Source organism: Lepisosteus oculatus, chromosome 8 (genome assembly GCF_040954835.1).
Source record: "Lepisosteus oculatus isolate fLepOcu1 chromosome 8, fLepOcu1.hap2, whole genome shotgun sequence".
Lineage (NCBI taxonomy): Eukaryota > Metazoa > Chordata > Actinopteri > Semionotiformes > Lepisosteidae > Lepisosteus > Lepisosteus oculatus.
Genome location: NC_090703.1, coordinates 39,117,544 through 39,137,610, shown reverse-complemented (window position 1 = coordinate 39,137,610; position 20,067 = coordinate 39,117,544). Strand labels below are relative to the sequence as shown.

Here is a 20,067-nt window from a genome sequence, read left to right as displayed (position 1 = left end):
TCACCTGCTGTAGAGGCTGACACATGACTCTACAGTGACTAGAGTCAAGATGTCTACTGTGACACCACCACGGTACGGTTGAACTGATACACAAGAAAAAAAAAAGATTAAAACACCCCAGAATGAAGAAAACAGGGAATTAAATCCGATAGTTTTTTTTCTCCCCAAAACGGACACGTACCCTGGTCCCACCTCTGTCATTCCTGAACATCAGCCTAAATTAAATGGATCACCAGACAGCACAGAAACAAAAATGGAGGAGATGAACTGTGACTAAACCACCTGACTGTCACTCCAGGGGTGGTTACAGAAGTCACAAAAATAGGTCAGATACAAAAATAAAGTGCAAAACCAGTGTCCATTTATCATGGTGCTCATGGTAAAAGGCAAATATTTACAAAAGAAAAGGATAACACTGATGACCGAAAAACTAGCCAAACTAGCTTTCCCGTACATTACCTTCTAAAAGTCTTTAAATATAACTGGAACAAGAAACTCCAGCGGTATAACCACACACAGACTGAGTTATACTAAATAAATAGACAAAAACTAAAGCAACATGACTGCCAGGTTAAGTACCCTTAGGCTTGTCCCCCAGCTTCTCTTGATGGACAGGTAAGGCTCCATTTAAACTAGAGGCGAGTCAGGGTCTATGACCCGACTCGAAATGGTGGAACAGACAGGACACAAGGACAACACTGTGGATCTCATACAATTATAATAATGACAACTTCCAGTACACCGATAAGAATAATGACGTAAGCAACAACAATAATGAGAATGATAAAGGAACATCCATTCTTCCATTTTTTTTTACAACTTCCACAAATTTAGGGTCACCGGAGAGCCGAAGCCTATCCTGGCAAGCAGCGGGCACAAGACAGGGTTCACCCTGGATAGGACGCAAATCCAGACAGGGCCAACAGACACAAACACATACACATACTCTCACCAGGGCCAATTAACCTACCCGTATGTCTTTGGACTGTGGGAGGAAACCGAAGCACCTGGAGGAAACATACGTGAACATGGGAAGAACATACCAACTCCACAGAGATAGCATCAAAGGTCCAGAATTGAACCCAGGATCCCCAGCGCTGAGAGGCAGCAAAACTAACCACCGCACTACTGCTTCGCCCTAATAAAATAACATGCCCCTTCTTTTCAGATGTTCCAGAATGATGATGATGATGATGATATGTGAAAGTGAAGAGAAACAAGAGGTCATACAACAAGGGCGTGAAGAAGCCGTTTTGTCACTTCTACACACAGTACTGCCCCCGACGGATGAGCTTGATGACTGAATCATGGGTACTGCCTTGTATGGTAGGGACACTGCAGACTGTGGAGATAAGAATCCACTGGGTTTCACAGGGGCATTAACCATGAGATCTGAAGTGAGACCTGTGTAAATCTTTGAAAATATGATGTCGGTATTTAACGCACAGTGCTTTCAAGTGTTCACCCTCACTGTTCCTCCATCACCATGTTTCTAAGAACCACCAAATCAGCTCATTTTGAAGTGGTAAAAAAAAACAGGACACTAACAGGACATATACACAGTTACAGAAGCCTGTAGGTATAAAATGATATTCAGAACTTCCATTTCTTCCATCTAAAAGAAGCAGCAGCCTTTTCATTCATCTCCTTTCATTCTCCTCCCCCATCTCCTGGACTTTACTTTCTGATTTCCAGTATGTACAAGACGTTCCAAGCTGAGTGCTATTTTGGAACATGTTACCTGGATTACATCATACTGACTATAAAAATATATCGCGGTTGATAAGGCAGATGATAGTGACAGGGTAAGTTTCATTTTAAAGCCCTAGGCCTACAGGGAAGGAAATGACTGGCACGTAGGACTACAGCACAATATCAAAAAGCCACTTGTAGAGCGGATTACTGTACTGTAATGGAAGAAAACATCTCTGATGTTCACACAGCTGCCTCTCCAATTAATCCTCATTTCATTTGTCAAGTTCTGTCATGGGATTATTAAAGATAAAGCTATACTGTAGCTCTGGCACTGTTCAGTACTCTATTCATTTTCAAGGTGGATTATTTAAAACATAACACAATGAAATTTATTCAAAATTGGTAGTTAAAACAAAAGAAACAACATATTACAGGCTACAAATGAGAGGAATCCATTTGCCCCACCTAGAAGAGTAATAATTAACAAACTGTTACACTACTTTTCTCCTGACAGCTTTTTGCTAAACTCAGCTCTATTATTGCTAGCAGAACAGGTTTAACTATTTCCTTGAACTTCCTAGTCTGAAAGATATCAACAATACCAATAATGTAATTATATGGACCCTTATTTGCATGCAATGCCCAAAATAGCCTCACATTCTACGTTGTTCCAGGATCATTCGTTTGTGAACAAAAAGTGGGAACGTGTTTTTATTCTCTAACCGAATCAGAAGGTGTACAATCACTGGTAAACTTCATAACATTATTTTGAAAATGATTAACTTTTGTTTTGGTTCTCAAAAAAGACATGAAATGTACACTGAAGAAAATGAAACTTATTCAAATGATTTTACTTCTGTTTAGTTAAACAATTATTGGGAAAGCAAAGTTAATTAAACACTTGTGTTCTTAGGTATTTACATGCTAAATTAACCTGTCAACAAATACAGAAAAAAAAGGTTTGCCTGCACAATTCTTCTGTATTTAAACTACCTTTAAAATGCTTAGAACTCGTTTATCTGAAAGGTGATTTTATGCTGTTATAAATAACCAAATATCTATCAAAATCAAAATGATCCCATGCATACTAGGTTAACATGTTATGTTAATATAATTGCTTTTTAATAATGCTTTTAGTATTTATAACCTGCTTCCCCATTTCCTCTTATGTGTTTATTCAGCATATTGTATTCCTGAAATACTTGAACACAGCATGCCTGAGACTCACTGTGAGGTCTTTTCCTTACAAAACCCAGTGTATCTGCAAGAACAAATGCTCCAGAACAGGATAATTTAAAGAGCCTGGCTTTGTGGACGGACAAACACATGCATGGATGTTCGGTTCATTACAGGACAATCTACAGGAACATGCCGGTTAGTCCCCTTTTATTCGGAATAGTTTTGATCCCGTGTGGCAGAACAAAGCTGTGGTTCATTTGACATAAAACAGGCCCAGTCATGTCTTTTCGGATTAGGAAACAAGTTCCCAGGATTCTCCCATTGCTTTTATTTGCAACACACTTTATTCATTCAGTCTTTACCAACCTTCACAAACTTAACCAAGGAAGAGGGGTGGGGACTGACCACTGGCATCTCATGGAATAGGAAAAGACCTCAAAAGCTACAGTTATACCCATCAAGTTTCCTCTTTATGTGGTAAAGCTATACAGAAGATAAATGATGTATTTTTACTTTCACAGTTACGGAGAGGCAAATTTGTAACCTATGTGTCGAAAAACCTATGTTTTTCGGAGAGGAAATGGAAGGTCACATTAAGTATGCCTTCAGTCAATTCCACTGGCATGTTCACAGCTCACAGCTTCCATAAAGCAAACACCTTGAGAAATGTTGGAATGGTGCCCTAAATCCACATGCCCAGAATAACTACAAGGGAGTTACCTCCCCGAGGCAGCCAGTGTTGACAGTTCTGCTGGACTAGTTAGTCTCCCTGCTAAAAATGCTTCCTGAAATTAAGCACAACTGCTAGAAAATTGTCAATGAAGACATTCCAATTATGTGCTGCTACAGTATGTCACATCATGATGTCCAGGATAGATTCAAAATTCTCATGCATATTTAAAGTTGTACTGTAGCACCACCAGACACTGCAGTTCATAAGTAGAACAGAACTGCATATAGTACGTATATTAATAGAATAAGCCGTTAGAGTGAAGAAACATTTTTTACGATTTACATTGTTCTGTTTGTAGTGCAGTACTAAAACCTGAACTTTCACTCTAACACTACATTGAGCCTATAACAAACCAAGACCTCTCCTCTCTGTTCTCTTGCTGTCCGTCTTTCTCCCTTCTGCAACCCTAAGCATCTTCATTAGTGATAAAACTAAACTGGTGCCATTTCCGTTCTGTAACTCGTTTTTTTTTCAGCATAGAAAGTATGTTACGGCTCACTGTTTAAAAGCAGAAACAAGTGAAGCTCTTTTGATGAGAATTCCTTGTCATGTTTGATCAGCTTTTGTCCCCTGCAAATACCAGGGCAAGTACATCCCAGACAACTTCTACCTTCTCCAACCTAACCCTACTGAGTTACAGGAGGGCGGGTGGGGTGTAGTCTTGTGTAGAAGGTCGGTAATCACCCTGGCTTGTGTTGCACATGAACTCCAAAGGAACTGAGTAGAAGCAGAAGCACAGATTTTTAGTTTCTAAAGCCCTTGATGGAAGGAGACATAGGAAGCAGTTCTCTGCTGTTACAGCCCGGGGCAATCCAGGGGCGAACGTCCGACTATAACTACTCATGTCAGACTCCATTCAAATGCAAACAAATAAGAGTGCCTCTCAGATACCATCAGGGAAAGGGGACACCAGGGCGAGTTTGCAAACAGGGAAAGCCCTGCTCTGAGTGTTGTGGTTTTTATTTTGAAGTCACCTGTGGTGTCTGTACAGATTTGGACAGGGGACCACATACTGGCTGGATGTAGAGGGTCTGAGTCACTGAATCAGCTTCCCACTTCTGAGTCCAATTACTGAACATCTCCCATACAAGTTACAACTACAGGCCTGAAGCCTGTGCCCCCACCTGACTCCTTTCCATCAGTGAACTTTTCTCTGTTATAGTACACATGTCCATGTCCATCTCCTTCTCTTCAGGTGACATTGCGGCTTCCTAATTTCGACTTGTTCCTGGCCAGGTTGTGCCTGTAGGCCACAGTAACAAAGATGAAAACTAATTACATTTGCCTATAAAGTGTTCATAAAGTTTGCCATCTGTATTATGTGAATAAGTTACTTTATGTGGAGCAGACTTTAAAATGTCACTGATTAATGTCTTGAACAGGGGATCAAATTTACTTCTAGAAAACCACTCTTAAAGGTGCAAGATCCTTCCACTAAACTTGCTCTCAACACCACCTTGAAAGGTTCAGAGGAACAGATGCATCTTAGCTGCCTTGGGACCTGCAGACATCAGTGATTTGTGCTTTGCATGAGCCTTTCAGGTCTTATTTGCATTTATTACACAACTGTCCCAGCTTTCATCTTAAATGCAGTTCGTTGAGAAGTACAAAGACAACACTCCTGATGGAAAAGGAGGTAGAGAAAAAACATCTGATTAAGTTTATGGCAGGTGCTGAAGAGTGTGGGAGGGTAACAAGCAGAAAACAAGACACAAAGCTGAGAGCATGCTATAAATAACGGCCAAACTTTCCACATCTTGCCTGTTCAGACACAAACCTCAACTCTGCATACAGCTATACAAGCAGATATGAACATTACTATCCCAAGTGTTCTTCTTATTCTTAACACAATAATGACAATATGGAAAACTTTAATTGTGGCATCTAAAGACAAAAACTTAGGATGATTCATTGCTAGAAAAAAGCACAAAAACAGCAGGCTATTTAATCACCTCATTACTAACTCAAAATCAATGGCAATTAATTGTGAAGGGGAATTAATCCTTATGGATCTTGATCAGAAACGCCGACTCATTTTCTAAAAGGCAGGATTTTAAATTAATTGATAGCTGCAGAAGGTGATTTAACTTTGAGGCTTCTCTTAAAGAAAGACAGCCACTAAACCCCTAGACTGTATTACACTGGCTGCGTTCACAGAATAAGCTTACTGTGTTAAGGCCAGTTTTAAAACCAACCACACCAGATTAAGAATTATCAGCTGGATACTGCTGTTTTCGTTTCTACTCCCTGTGTGAAGGTTATCGTGTTAAGTACACCATCATGTGAAAACATTCTCTCTCTTGCTGGGCTCTGCTCACCCAATACTTCTCAGGATACAGGGTAAATCCTGTGAGTTTTGAATGAAAAAGCACTAAACTTGGGGAATTAAAATCATCTGGTTAAATGGAACACAGGGGAGAACGTACATATTTCCCACAAGTGGCACTGCAGACGTTCGGGGCCTCAGCGCTGTGAAGCAGCAATACCAGCATGCTGCCCGCTATGATTTAATCTAGTTTATAAATGAATATTCAGAAGAGACACCTGGGTGAGACATCCCTCTCTATGACAGTTTGTTTAAACAGCATGTCTCGCAGTAGTGAATCAGTCTCTAACAACTGTGCCAGTTAAAAAGCCAGACCGTGCATAATTAACTCCACCCAACCTGCGGAGTTACAACTCTCACATCATACTGACCGCTCATCCCTTGAACAGTTCACAACAAAGAGGCTAATGTTGCCGTAAAAAGACCTTACTGTAAACCTTTGTAATTCACTCCCTGTTGAAAGACACTTTTGCCAAAACCCAGTTTCATAAAGGCGTCTGAATAAACACTGCATGGCGCCACAGAGCACACAAAGGTGCCTTTACCCCAGAACTGAGGCAACCTTTCAGGAGACTGCAAGGCCCTCAGCAGAGGAATTATTACTAACTCCCTACCTCGACAGAGCAGACGTCACACCTTTCAGAAGCCATAAAGGCGAAGTTTGTAAAGGGTGCGCCTATAGAACACGGCTTGGCGATTCGCACGCAGAAATTGGAAATTCCAGCTTGAGCTTTTCTACACAAGACCAGTTGGGACACTACGACATGGCAGAACACCGCCCACTGGATATTTGTTAACCTATGTACTAAAAATAGGCACAAAACACTTATGACTTCTGTCCCTGATCTTTTCACAAGATTGGAAAATGCACATACAGTATATTAGCTGTTCCAATGTGCTGACTTCAGTCAGCTGAAGAAACTTGCTTCCCGTCAACTGTCTAAAATCTGAAATCCCACACTTTTCAAATAATTACTAAAACCTTGATTAGATTCTACTTTTGCGTAACTCGTAGCATCTGAACGGTACTGTGCTTCTGAGCTGCATTTATCATTTTTGTAAAGTGCTTTCTAGGATGTCTTGGCATGAAAGGCACCATACACAAAACATTTAACCATAGTGTCTGCAATTTAAGAAACAAAACATGGGTAAAACTTCAACAGAAAACACAAGAATTCACTTTGAACAATTTGGGGCACAAGCAAATTCTAGAGGCATTAATCATGACTAGTTTACTTCCTTGAAATACAGGCAGTATGACACACTGAGAAGGTTCAGCATGACAAACATATACTCACACCTAAACAAAGGAAACATTGCAAAACTTCTGATCCAAATCCAAAAACAATTTCAAAAGTTGCAAAATCCAATTTGCTGGACGCAAAACATTTTCCTTGTTGAAGATGGCACTGTATAAGCACAGGCATATTTCACCCCCAAGTCAAATCGAATTACCATTCAGGGATACTCTGCTGCACTCCCAGAGATTAAAGGCGACATCTTTGAGACCGTGCTGTGGATGAGATCATTCTTTACCGATTGAGATCTTTTATTTTAAAATTAAATGGCAATTATGAATCAAAACCTAAACAAGTAGATGTGTTCTTTACTAATGCTCAAACATGTTTTTTACTTTTAGTAAAAACTAAAAGTAAATATATTAAAAAAGTAAAGTAAAAATGTATTAAAGAGTTACTGAACTGATCATTAATGGCAGATTAGGGGGTGAAATGGCAAGGCTTCATCTGCACTGAAATAACAGGATGTCCAGCCTGTTTTAGGTTTCACAGGGTGAAAATTATTTGATCTGAAGGTCAGAAGTGAAAAAACCCTCATCAGAATTTGGGAGATTTAAACAACAGTGCTACATTCAACATGAGCATGAGAGGTGTTAAGAGGAATTCCTATTAAATCTTCCACACCTAGTTATGCAACACAATGTTACAATATCCCATTGTCTTCTTTTGACACACCTGTAGCGAGTCAGCTGGTGTAGGACAATGAGGTTAAAAACAACTTTTCACATACTTACATCAGTAACTATTCCCCCATCAGAAAACTAAGAAGCATGCACACAATGTTAAATACAGTACTATTCATTCAAAAGGATGCCAAACACTTAACATATACCAGGAGATCCACTTGATTCAAGACTAAAGTATGGCTTTCACCTGGATGATGCAAGGCAGCTGTCATAAGCCATCATCTCCACTACACAGGTAGAGAATAGTGAAACTGCTTTATCCATTAAGTTCAGGGTGGGCATTAAGTAAACTGAATATGTCAACTCAAAGAGGAATTCAACCAAAGCACTCTGAACACTGTCATTGGATTTTTAATGACCAACCTTATTCCAAGGGTAAGACAAGAAACCTACCTTCAAGTAAGAGCCATAGTACTTTGTTACATACGGGCTGTCGCACTGGCTCAAGACCGTGATCTCCTGCTGTATGTCTTCAATTTCATCCTCTGCTTCTTCCAGGTCGATGGTTTTAATGGCGACCACATTCTGCGTCCTGTTATCAATGCCTTTGAAGACTTCGCCAAAGGAGCCCTTTCCTATCCTCTCCAGCTTGGTGAAGAGTTCCTCAGGGTCCGCCCGGGTGTTCTAGTGAGAGAGAGAGAGGTGGCACCAATGTGAGACCAATGCTGCTGTGGCACGGCACAGGGTAATGTTAGGTAGACACGTGACTAGAGTAACATGGGATTGGTATGGTTAAAAGACAGCAGTCCTGTCAAAAAAAAAACAACATTCAGAAAAAAAAAGGAATGATTGATTTCAGCTGCATGAGCTCCATTTTCCTAAACCCTGTTTAAGGACTGTACTTTATTAGATATGTGGCAAAGCGCAATAAAAAGGGGTACAAGGATAAAAACCTGGAGATATAGTAAACCTCGCACGGCCAGCCCCAGAACTCAATGAAAACACGGTACTGTAAAAGGTTGGGGGAAAACATCAAGTCATTTGACGTGTTTATCGTGTCATATGAACACGGTGAGGTCAGGCAGGAGTTTACAGTATTTTTCACTAACAACTACTTCAGTCATTATGGGAGCTATAATTCTATTGCATCAGGCACCTGTTTCATTTTCTTGAGTGCTGGCATAGAAATTAGATTGAGTAGACCGGATGGATGCAAATTAAAGATACAGAGAACCCTCTTTTCCTAACAGAGGAAGAATGCTGATCTCCAAACAGGCTTACAAACTGTTTAGCTGTTACTCCATCTTCACTGCTTCATCGACACAAAAGTACCTGGACAGCTGTCAAACTGTATCTGAGCCAGAAACGGAGAGCTGCTCAGGATACTGCATATTTTGTTTCCTTTTCTTAAAAATGCATATGATGCTTATTATATGTTACCTCATTTGTCTTGAATTCTGACTTCACATTGATAACATGAAGGGCTACACAATCCTTAAATGAGCCTCACAAGACTTGGCATTTCAATTGACAACTATACTAATAACACCAATACAGATGTTACAATACAACATGTCCAAACCACCCCTACTGGAAAGCGTTAATGCAAGGGTTGAAGAAATTTCTCCATTTTATATATTTAGCAATTATTCATCTGTGGGCAGTACACTTTGAGGGTGCCAAATTAAAATGTTTCCACTGTCTACATTTTCTGCTTGCCCTACCACTACCCTGTGCTTATACAAAATCAAAATGACACCAAAGGAACCAGGGGATAGCAATTTCATAAATTATCATATTTGTTTAAAAGAGACAGTCCATACTGGACTGTCCTTCTTATTCTTAATTTTTGTGCTGCCATTATGTTCATCTTCCTATTGTCATTACTGCTTAAATGTCCTCTTTCCAATGGAAGAAGTGAAACACTGCATTTCATTCCTTCTGAAATGTAATTTCTTCTGAAAAGAAATCTTCAGGGATAAGCTTGTGCTGCACGGGTTTCGGTGCATAATAACATCCACCACACTGAGTCACGCCAGCCTGTTCTTAAAGAAGGCTTTTCAGAATCTGATGTACTTTTTAAGGGTTGGATTTGCTGCACTTCAACACTGCACAACAGTCTCAGCTATGCTGAAGGCTAAAACGGCGTGCTAGCAGAAGGTTGCTAGTCCAGCACTTGGCAGTTCTACAAACTACATATGTACTTGTGCTCCCCCTTCTACTTAAGAGGTAAAATAGTGATACTGTGGATACAACTGCCTGCTCAGTATACAACACAGAACAGACAAGAAATTATACAGTTTTAAAAGGGTAGTGTAAACTATTCATGTTTTTTTTTTATATGTACGTGGTCAAGTCTTCATGAACAGAAACGCACCAGAGCCTTAAGTTTTTGGATAACTGGACTCAATTGAGCCTTCAGTTTGACTACACGACTGAACAGTGAACCATAATGCTCGCTGAATACAACACAGGGAAATGTGGCAAGCCTGTCTAGACAGTGTGCACACACTTTGCAAAACCAACGATCACCAGCCTTTCAAAAACAACCAGTCCTCAAGGCTCCCATTCATCAAGCTGCAGTTAATAATTCAAAAGTACCCGTAGGATCTACCAGGCTTTAAAAACAGCATATACAGTAACTGACAGCATTGTACCAGATTCCAAAGCAATTTAAATCAATTACTGTAGCAGTACCAACTCCAGGAGCTGCACAAAGGGATGTTTGGTATCGCATCTCTGGGAATGTGTCTCTAACAAAATCAGTAGAATTTGTACAAATGTAATCAAAAACGCATCTGCTGTCCTGTCCCAACAGACTCACGAGGAACAAGGAATGAAGAGTCTAACAATTTAGAAACCCTTGTCTCTGAAAAATCTGCTGTATAATTCAATAATTGTCGCTGCCTTTCGTGTGCTTTTACCAGGGACAAGATGTTAGAAATTTACACACTAACAGACCAACAGGATATCAGAGATTCATGAACCATCCAGTTAACTACAGTAATTACATCCTGGCCAAGAGATCTAGCAGCTGCCTCATTCAATATGAAGTCATGGCAATTCTGAACTGGTGATGTAATTGATCCTCCTTGGTAAGACTGTAGATTGGGGTAGGGATTTATAAATATTTCATAAAATATATTTATAAAATATTAAGAGTGGCATAAATGGCATTCGCAACTTAAACTGTAGATTAACTGCAGGTTAATAAAGTTCTTAACACTGAACCTTAACACCTGGTTTATTTGCAGGAGGAGCTTGTGCTGCTGTAACACTTCATTAATACAATAACAACCGGCTAGGGAACAATTTAAAAGTGCAATTGTGTAAACCCAGAACTAAAATGTGCCCTCATTTCCTTCTAAAATGCTTCAAAGAGAGCCCGAGTGTTCATGGGAGTCTGATGCTCAGTGTTTAATCCAGCATGCATTAGGAACCAGCTTTGTATTTTAACCATTTTAAAACCATCTAATGATGCTTTTCCTTGTCCCATCTGTACAGTTCAAAACTGTATGCACGGACCTCAGCACGCAAACCTGCACTTGAGGAGGTGGACACGGACAAATGTCCGGACCCTACTGCAGTCTGCAGCACTGCGTCATCACAGACCAGAAAGACTGCTGCTGATTAAAATAAAAATTGGAAAGCCATTCCTGTGTCTAACCTGCTCCAGTGTCGCATCAATCCAGATGTGAGCCAATATTAATTATATTGTCAGACAACAGCAAAGAGCCTCTTTTCCTGGCTTTGATCACCACCAGCTAAATGTGCAGGCTCACTCAAAGAGGGTGGAATGGATTAAATGAACTTTAAAGGGCTAAGGAAAAAACTTGAAAAAGCAGGTACCCTAGTCACCTTCCAGGTGGCATGAACGAAAGTCAAATTTTGGATAAGAAAAAAAGGGATCGAAGCATAGGGTTCTTCATCAGGGAAAAATAAACTAACGTAAAGACTGCACAAGCAGAGCAGCAAACACTATGAAAATAACATTTCTAAGACATTGTTATGTACTCAGAAGATGTTATTCCTCAAAATATAAGCCAGCAACTCAGTTTTTTGTATGATGTGAGGAACAAAAAGACTCAGAATATGACCTGGTTATTTGTACAAAGTGTTTCACAGAAGCTGGGTACTCTGGTGTGTCTTCCAGGGAAATGAACATCAAGGGCAGCAATGGCAGACATGTGCTAAAGATAAAACTGAACAGTTTGCCTAGAGATTGTAAATGTCTATCTTTTGTATTCTACACTCATTGTATAAATACGTAAGATAAAGGAACCTAAAAATACACAGTAGTCCTTCACTGGGACATGCAGTTTACACTCCGTGGTTGACAAGAAATAATGTGTAGTGACTTGGTGTGATATCTTAAAGTAAATGACACGATATTAGCATTTAGACATTACTGATAGCCAGTAAATCACAAGCCACATTTATATCGATTGCACAATAAAACCTCTTTGTGAACTGTTCTGTACACATGATGGTCCCAAACTATAAAGACAAAATATATAGCTTTCCACTTTAATTAGCGCTGGGTCAAAATGCATGAGATGAGGAGTGACAGAAGAGAAAACTCTTTTTCAGCAATTGTAAGCAATGTCTTTCTGATTCAACACAAAGTGAGTGCGTCTATCACTTAACAGAAGAATCAGGAAACCTCAAATGTAAATTCTACAGGTAAGATTTCCTCACTAAAATGTTTCCTAAAAGCCGTGTGAGTGGGACAGAAGCATGAAGTAATGGTTAGGGCAGTGTCTTCAAATCCTACATAGAACACTGTTGTTGCAAACTAGCAATACAAATGTTACAGTGCAAAAATTAAGCCTGACCGACCTAATCTCTTTGATCTACAGGACTACTACTTTATTATTAAGGGTTTATTACAAATACAAAATGATTTAAGTAACTTGTCTTGTTCACTTCACAGTTCCATGCATTACATTGATTAACTTACAGAGCTTGTTCCTTCTAACATCAAAGTCTGGTGTTACTTTACACAAACCAAACACTATCATGGGTTTTGTAGCTGTGAGCAACCTCACGTGGAAATGCCACAAAGAGATGCATACTGCTGGTCGATGGCCCGGGGTTTTGATTGTACTTGGGCTTTACTAAATGATGTAAGGATGTGAGAAGACCTAAATGGTGGTCAGTTTCTACTGATGAAGGGACTGCAAAAGTTTTCTTCAGAAGGAAGATTCCTGTCTGATCCTCTACAGCAGTGGTTCTCAAACTGTGGTAGGCGTACCTGCAGTGGTACATGGCGTGCCGCCAGGTGGTACGCCAAATGACCCTGGAACTGTGTTGTGTGCACTGAAAAAATCGGGACGGGTATTCATATCTTGTATTTTTATACGTGTCGAATACCCAGCCTACGTACTACGATACAGTGCGCGCTAATACTTCAGTGGACACAAGAGATACTCTGTAATTCTATACCACTCTATAGGAATGTGTGCTACGGACGCAAGTCACCAATTGTATTTAAAAAAAACTACTGTATCTCCAGCAAATAGGGAGAAAGGAGAATGTGCGTGATTTTGGAACAATACCAACGTTGTAAACACAGGAATGCATAGAAATGCGTGCTACGAACGCTGGTAATCTTGTGAGCACAGGAAAGCGTGAAAAATAACAGAAAAATATTTAAGAACTGTTCTAAGTTAATTTGAGAAAAATACACTGAGCTTCTCTGTGTTTCTCTTCCATGCGCATGAAATACTTAAAATAAACACTGAAATAAAAACGGAAACGTGGAAAAATGCAAGCTTGCGGATTGCTAAAGCAGGTAAGCCCCACACTGTTATGTGTAGAGAAAAAGCTGCTGAACAGCTCGACCTGCTGCCCCCCCCGAAAGACACAGTCATTCATAGAATTATTGAAATGAAGGATTATATCAAAAGTACGCTGACAGAGCGCGTTAAGATGAGCAGATGTTTTTCACTGCAATTAGATGAGTCTGTAGTCGATTTGGCCAATTTGCTCGTTTACATTAGATACGAGTTTGAGGGTACGTCCCGTGAGGACTTTCTGTTCTGTAAACCGCTCCCAACAGGAACTACAGGAGAGCACGTATTTCAGCTTCTGAATGAATTTATCGAATAGAATGGCATCGACTGGATAAAATGTGTCGGAGTTTTTACAGACGGTGCTAGAGCGATGACAAGCCGACACAGCGGTGTAGTTGCACGAATTAAAGAGGTTGCTCCAGAAATTAATGGTTTCATTGCAACATCCACCGCGAGACCTTTGCCATCAAGACAATGCCTGACGATTTAAAATCTGTTAAGACTGTTGTGAATTGTATGAAGGCTCGAAAAATTAATTCACATCTGCTTTGCTTGACTAAACAGGCTCACCCCTCTCACTGAAATGGTGCTTTTTTATTTTTATTTGTTGTTGTTTTTTTTTCTATAAAACACTTTAAGAAGCCACCTTTAAAGGTGCTATATCAAATAAAGTTTATTATTATAATATTTATTATATGTATGTGTGAGTGTGTGTGCACGCATGCTCATGTTGGTCATTGAGAATTTCTGGGGTTCCTATGAGATGATGACTTGTAGGTGCTACTTGGATGCTTTGGTTGGATTAGGGGTCCAAAGAGTTTGAGAACCACTGCTCTACAGCCTATGACCTCTGACTTTTAGTATCTCAGCATCATCAGCTTCTACTATAGGGATAATTTGCAAATAACCGAACTGAATAATGAATACGGAAAAGCCAATATTGACATTGATGACCCAATTATCCTAGCCCTACTTTCAGAAGGGTCCCTTCGGTTGAGCAAGTCCGGCACAGCAGAGTGAAGGAGAATAAAATCCCTGGGCTGGAGAGCCCTAGATAGGAAACATCCAGACTGTGGCTCCCCAAGACCAGGATTTGCAATCACTGGAATACCTGCATATTATTAAACTGCAAACAGTGATTCCTTAATGTCCCCAGCTTGACTTTAGCCTTTTACTACAGTACACTGTAGGATCCCGAGACTCTTGCATTAACTGTAATTACATTTCATTATAAGAACATCCAACTTAGCCTGCTGTAGAAACTACTAGATTGATTCAGGGTTACTCAAAATTAATCAACCACTGATAGCCTTAGGGCTTTGATAATGATTAAACTTAGCACATGCAAAAGGAACATGATATGCAAGTTGCACAGGTTAGCTTTCTTACAACAATATCTCCTAAAAGTAGTTTGTTTGCACCCACACTGTGGAGCAGTGGTTAGGGCTCCGAGTGCATAACTGAAAGGAAGTGTGATCAAAACCTAGATGGGACACTACTCTGCCACCAAGGGAAATTGTTACATGTATAAAATAGGTATGAGCTACATGCTAGAGCTACATGCCATTGAATTTGACATTCTGAAGCCCACATAACCTTTGAGGTCAATATCTTTCTCCCACATGGTGTTACATTTGAACTCTTTAAACTGAAAAAGACTGTATGATTCCACGACCTTCACTGTGGATATTTCTCCCATTTTTTTCTTAACTGCCTACACCCTTATTGAATTTTTTGCCCACCAATATGAGGCACAGGCCAGAACTTAATGGAGGGGGGCCATTTGAGTCTTGTGAACAAAGTGATTACAGGGCTAATAAAATTAAATGGAAGATGTCATTTGTAACCAGCAGTGAACCACTGCAGCTACAACAGATGTGTTATTTAACCAAGATGACGTACTACCACAAACTAAAATACATACAAGTGAATTAAATAAAAAATACTGAAATGAGTCCCTCAAACCAAAAATCAGGTATTTGCTTATTCCTGGCACATTTCTACAAACAACAATACCAATTTAACTAAAAACTTTCCCAGACCTATTAAAATTTGGCTAGATAAATTGATGAAGGGGTGTTCGGTCCTTCAAACTATTTATAGAGATTAAGACAAAAATTATTAAAGGCCCCAAGCTGTCACTATTTGTTTGAAAAATTCAGATCACACGCTTGGGTAATGCAAGTGATTAAATATTCATATTCTTGTAAGGATTTAAGGGACTAGGCTCACAGGTTCTGTGAAATAATTCCTATCAGTGATGAGCCCACTTGAAATTTTCATTTTTACTATGATATTGATATTACAATATTTTTTATATCGGTTGTGCTATACAAAGATCCATCAAAATATATGATGTCCAGGAATTAGTCCTTTCTGAAGGGCCTCTGAAATGGAACACACAAGTGGGCTGGTCACTTTGGTGAGGTTAAAGTACTTCAGTGCAGCAGTTTTGCATTGTCAGGGGGGAGATCTAGAGGACAATGTAACAGTCTGTGCTTCCAGTGGTACTAGCTTGGAGTTGAAGGCTTGTGAATTTGCTCATTACAGTGACATCCGAATCTCCCTATCAAAACCTCACTTAGTTGCAAACTACAAATGATGCATTGACCCAGCCATCCAGTGTAACAGTCTCTGTCAGCTTGGAGGTATGGTATCTGCTGATAAAAATGACAGATTGATATATTAACCTCCTGAACCTCAAAGGATGTGTGCAATTTGTTTTCCCACACCATCCAGATTGATGTGTTACAAATGTGGGAGATATACCAAATTCACTGAAGCCTATTAACTGTGACAGGAAGATCCTAAGTTTTAAATTGATGGGCAAATCCTTTGAAAGAGTGGCTACAAAGGGAAAGGGCATCTTAAGAACAGGTAATGGATAAAGTGTCACAGATTAAGATAATCACCTGAAAACGAAAAAGACTTTGTGTTTCATGAACATAAACACAGGAAAACCACACATCAGGAAACAAGGGAAATCTGTAGTAATGTAGGCATCATGACTGCTGAGACAAGAAAAGTGAACTTGTATGACCCCAATAGCAAAGTAACTGTATCTGCAGAAAGTATATGACAAGACAAATGTCTGATTTCAGATAAATCCTTTGATTGCATTTTTTGTGTAATTATTAACCAGACTTAGCTGACATTCATCACTATGCAGTGCCTTCACCAATAGTGGACACAAATGGATTTAGCAAATTCTGAACAAAAGCAAATGCTATACATTTTAATCGGGGGCAAGATAAAAGGCTTCAGTACCATTCATCTTTTTATTTCTTGTATATTTTGTAGACACATGCACAAAGTACAAAAAATGATTGCTGATACCTATCCATAAAATGGCCGCCAACATGTTTTCTATTACATGCAAGACTGAATTAAAAAATGTAGCCAAAAAAGATCTGTACAGCAAAATAATTCTAAGTCAACATGAATTTAGAGAAGACAGGTCATATTTACCTTTCTAGAGTTCTATGAACAAGCAACAGCACCAATAGATGCAAAGAGAACATAAGGGCTTTTTATATTTACAGATAGCTTTTAAGAACCTTCCCAATAAAAGATAAGTTCTCAAACTGCAGGTTGTTGACATACAAAGTAACACATGTATTTGTTGCTGTTGCAGGAATCTTCTGGGAAAACTGAGAATTTGAGGTAAATATGGGAATTGCCTTTCAAAATATCATTTAGCGCTCGGGACTTATCCATTTGGCCATCTTTCACTCTCATGTCTCAAAGCTGCAGTTCATTACTGAATTCCTTACCTTTGTCAGCAACCCCAAACATCTTTCGGGATCTAAAAGGATAAGCTGCTTCGGTTTGTCAAATAAGTCAGACGTGTAGGCTAGATTTGCAAAAACACTGAGTCAAGGTAATATTCCTGCCAAATATTTCTATCCAAGAAAAATTCACCTGAATTGAAGATAGGAGATTACTTTGTATCTGTATCTTTATGATATTCTATACTATTTACCTTTAATGGTGTTTTTTCTCTTAATCTTTAATGATGGATGGTATGTGAACTAAAAGTAAAGAGGAAACAAAGAGAAAAATTCACCTCTGGCCTCAATTCAAAGATCCAATTGAAAACTTTACCCTGGAAACTACCTGACCTTCACTATAAAAAAGAAGACTTACATGTGCTCAGACTCAAAGTAGCAAAACATCTGGAATTCAGGCCACTGCTTAACATGCGGTTGACCATTTTCACAGTGATCTCCATGACTTTGTGCAACTCTGGCGACACTTTTGAATGGCAAGTTCTTGCCATGGGGAAAACAACTCTGCATTTGCAGTCTCTTCAGAGGCTGTTACACAAACTGAGTATCTTTTTCTAAAAAAGGGGATCTTTCCCTCTTCCCTTTTCTCCTTTTAACAAAGGGGCCCGACCAGAAAGGGGCAGCTCTCACCAGCTGCAGTTCTGCCACAGAGCTCACAAATTATGAAAATCCTCACAACACAACACAAACCTACTGATTATAATTAAGTTAATTCATTCAACTATATGGCAACTTAAAAGGCTTTTTGCAATCCTTTCAAAAGCCGATTTTCAGCCTCATCACTCATATCCACAAAACAACGTCTACTCATTGCGCTGTTCAAAGGATGATGTGCTTGCAGTTAGCAATTTTCTTTGCAGCCTCACCCAGTAATTTCCAGTACATATCTACAATGCCCTGCAAAATCAGCTCTTCCCCAACGCTTTATGCTGGCTTACTGTGAATTCCTTTTATTTTCTGAAGCAACCAGGGCGTTTAGTAAATACAGCCTCTTTTGCTTTGAAGTTTCCAGTGATTAGCACAACAGGAATTTATCACATTTGACCCACCATAGTGTCTTAGGTCTGTAAATCCAAGCGTGTTGTACAGTAAATGGCATTGTATTTTCTCACAACATGCTCCAGTAACTTTTGTGCAAATGTAGAACTCAAGGGCATCATTAGCTCGTCTCTTTAAATAGGGATCCATTATGACATGTTTGCCAAAACAGAAAATTAAAAAGAAACGCTTCCTTGCTTCCACCCCAAGTTAATGGTTATATATCCAGTTCTCCTTAACTCAAATGAGACAACAGAAACCACGCATTATTTTTATGACAAGGGTTCTTAGAAACGGAATAGGCAATTTTACGTTTTACCACTGGGTCAAAAACATACTATATGTAATTAACTAGCTTTTATTATTGATTTCTTAAAACATAAAAGCTGTTTAATTATTCAAAAGTTTTTTTGAGGGAGAGGAAAAACACCATTATATGTTATTCTCCTAAATACTATGTTCAGATAAATCAATAAGTAAGGTGATGTTACACATGATGCCCAAGGAGGCTAGTTAAATTACCTATAAACATTGTTCTTTAATAGCCATGTTTGTGTACAAATTCACACTTTTAAAAGGCTGCTGTGGCGCAATTCGGAGTGTCTCATGGCCCATTGGTGCGTCAAGGACCAATGGTTGAGAAACGGTGCTCTAAACCATATAGGACAAGTATGAGTCGCCCGTCATGAAGGACTTCCACTAACACTGAAAAAAGAAATTGTCACATAGTTGTGATCCCAATTTAGAGCTTGTGAGCGTTCTAGGCTTTCACAATAATTTTTATTAGCTGGCAATATAATAAGTTTATTACAGTTTTTCAAAAAACATTTGCAGTAAGGAGTCCTCATTAAAGAATACTGTGAATTTAGACTATGAAAAAGGAGAGAGAAGGTGCATGTGGATTTATTTCCTCAACCAGTACATATTCACGGCACTGATCTGAGAACTTTCGCAACATTAAATCAAATAAATCTTTAGAAAAGAGCCAGTTAAACTTGGCCACCCAGGGACTTGAAAATGATGAAGGGTAGACAAGAATGAGAGGAGATATTAACTGAATAAATGGGTTTTCACTTTATCCTTCATGACAGGCTGACCTGAAAAGTCACAAATCTGTATTTGGGAGAAAAGCCCTGATTAACCTCCAGCTAGGGCAGTTTGAGGTCAGTAGCTTGCTTAGCCTGGCAGGTGTACAATATATTTCAGATCCTTTCCTAGAACTCCTACACAACTACTCAACCAAAAAGCAACAGGATGTATCTGCAAGGTGTGAAAATGCAAAGTGAAAGACACTTTTAGAGACTTTCAATTCATCTTCACACCAAACATCAATCCTATATAAACCTTCTATATGGACTATTAAACTGAAAATCTATATTTAAATTAACATAAATACAATACAGTTTTCAAACCACGTTTTTATTTTCAACAAAAAGCTGTACAAGTTGACAACTTCCCACTTCTAATGGGATAGCACATAGAAAGAGGGCACTGTATGAACTTTCAAAACACCCCATTATTCCTAAAGAGATATACATGTTAGGACAGGGCACAAAAGCAAAAAGCCCCATTAAAACTTGGAGGAAGTT

General features: G+C 39.2%; 1 protein-coding gene across 1 annotated transcript in view; it reads right to left on the bottom strand.

The window, feature by feature from the left end:
• The window catches only part of stk26 (serine/threonine protein kinase 26), a 51,504-nt gene that overhangs the window by 14,281 nt on the left and 17,156 nt on the right, over nt 1–20,067 (bottom strand). The window contains exon 2 of the mRNA XM_015351429.2: nt 8,311–8,541. Coding sequence (XP_015206915.1) covers nt 8,311–8,541 — 231 coding nt within the window. The remainder of the gene's footprint in view (nt 1–8,310; nt 8,542–20,067) is intronic.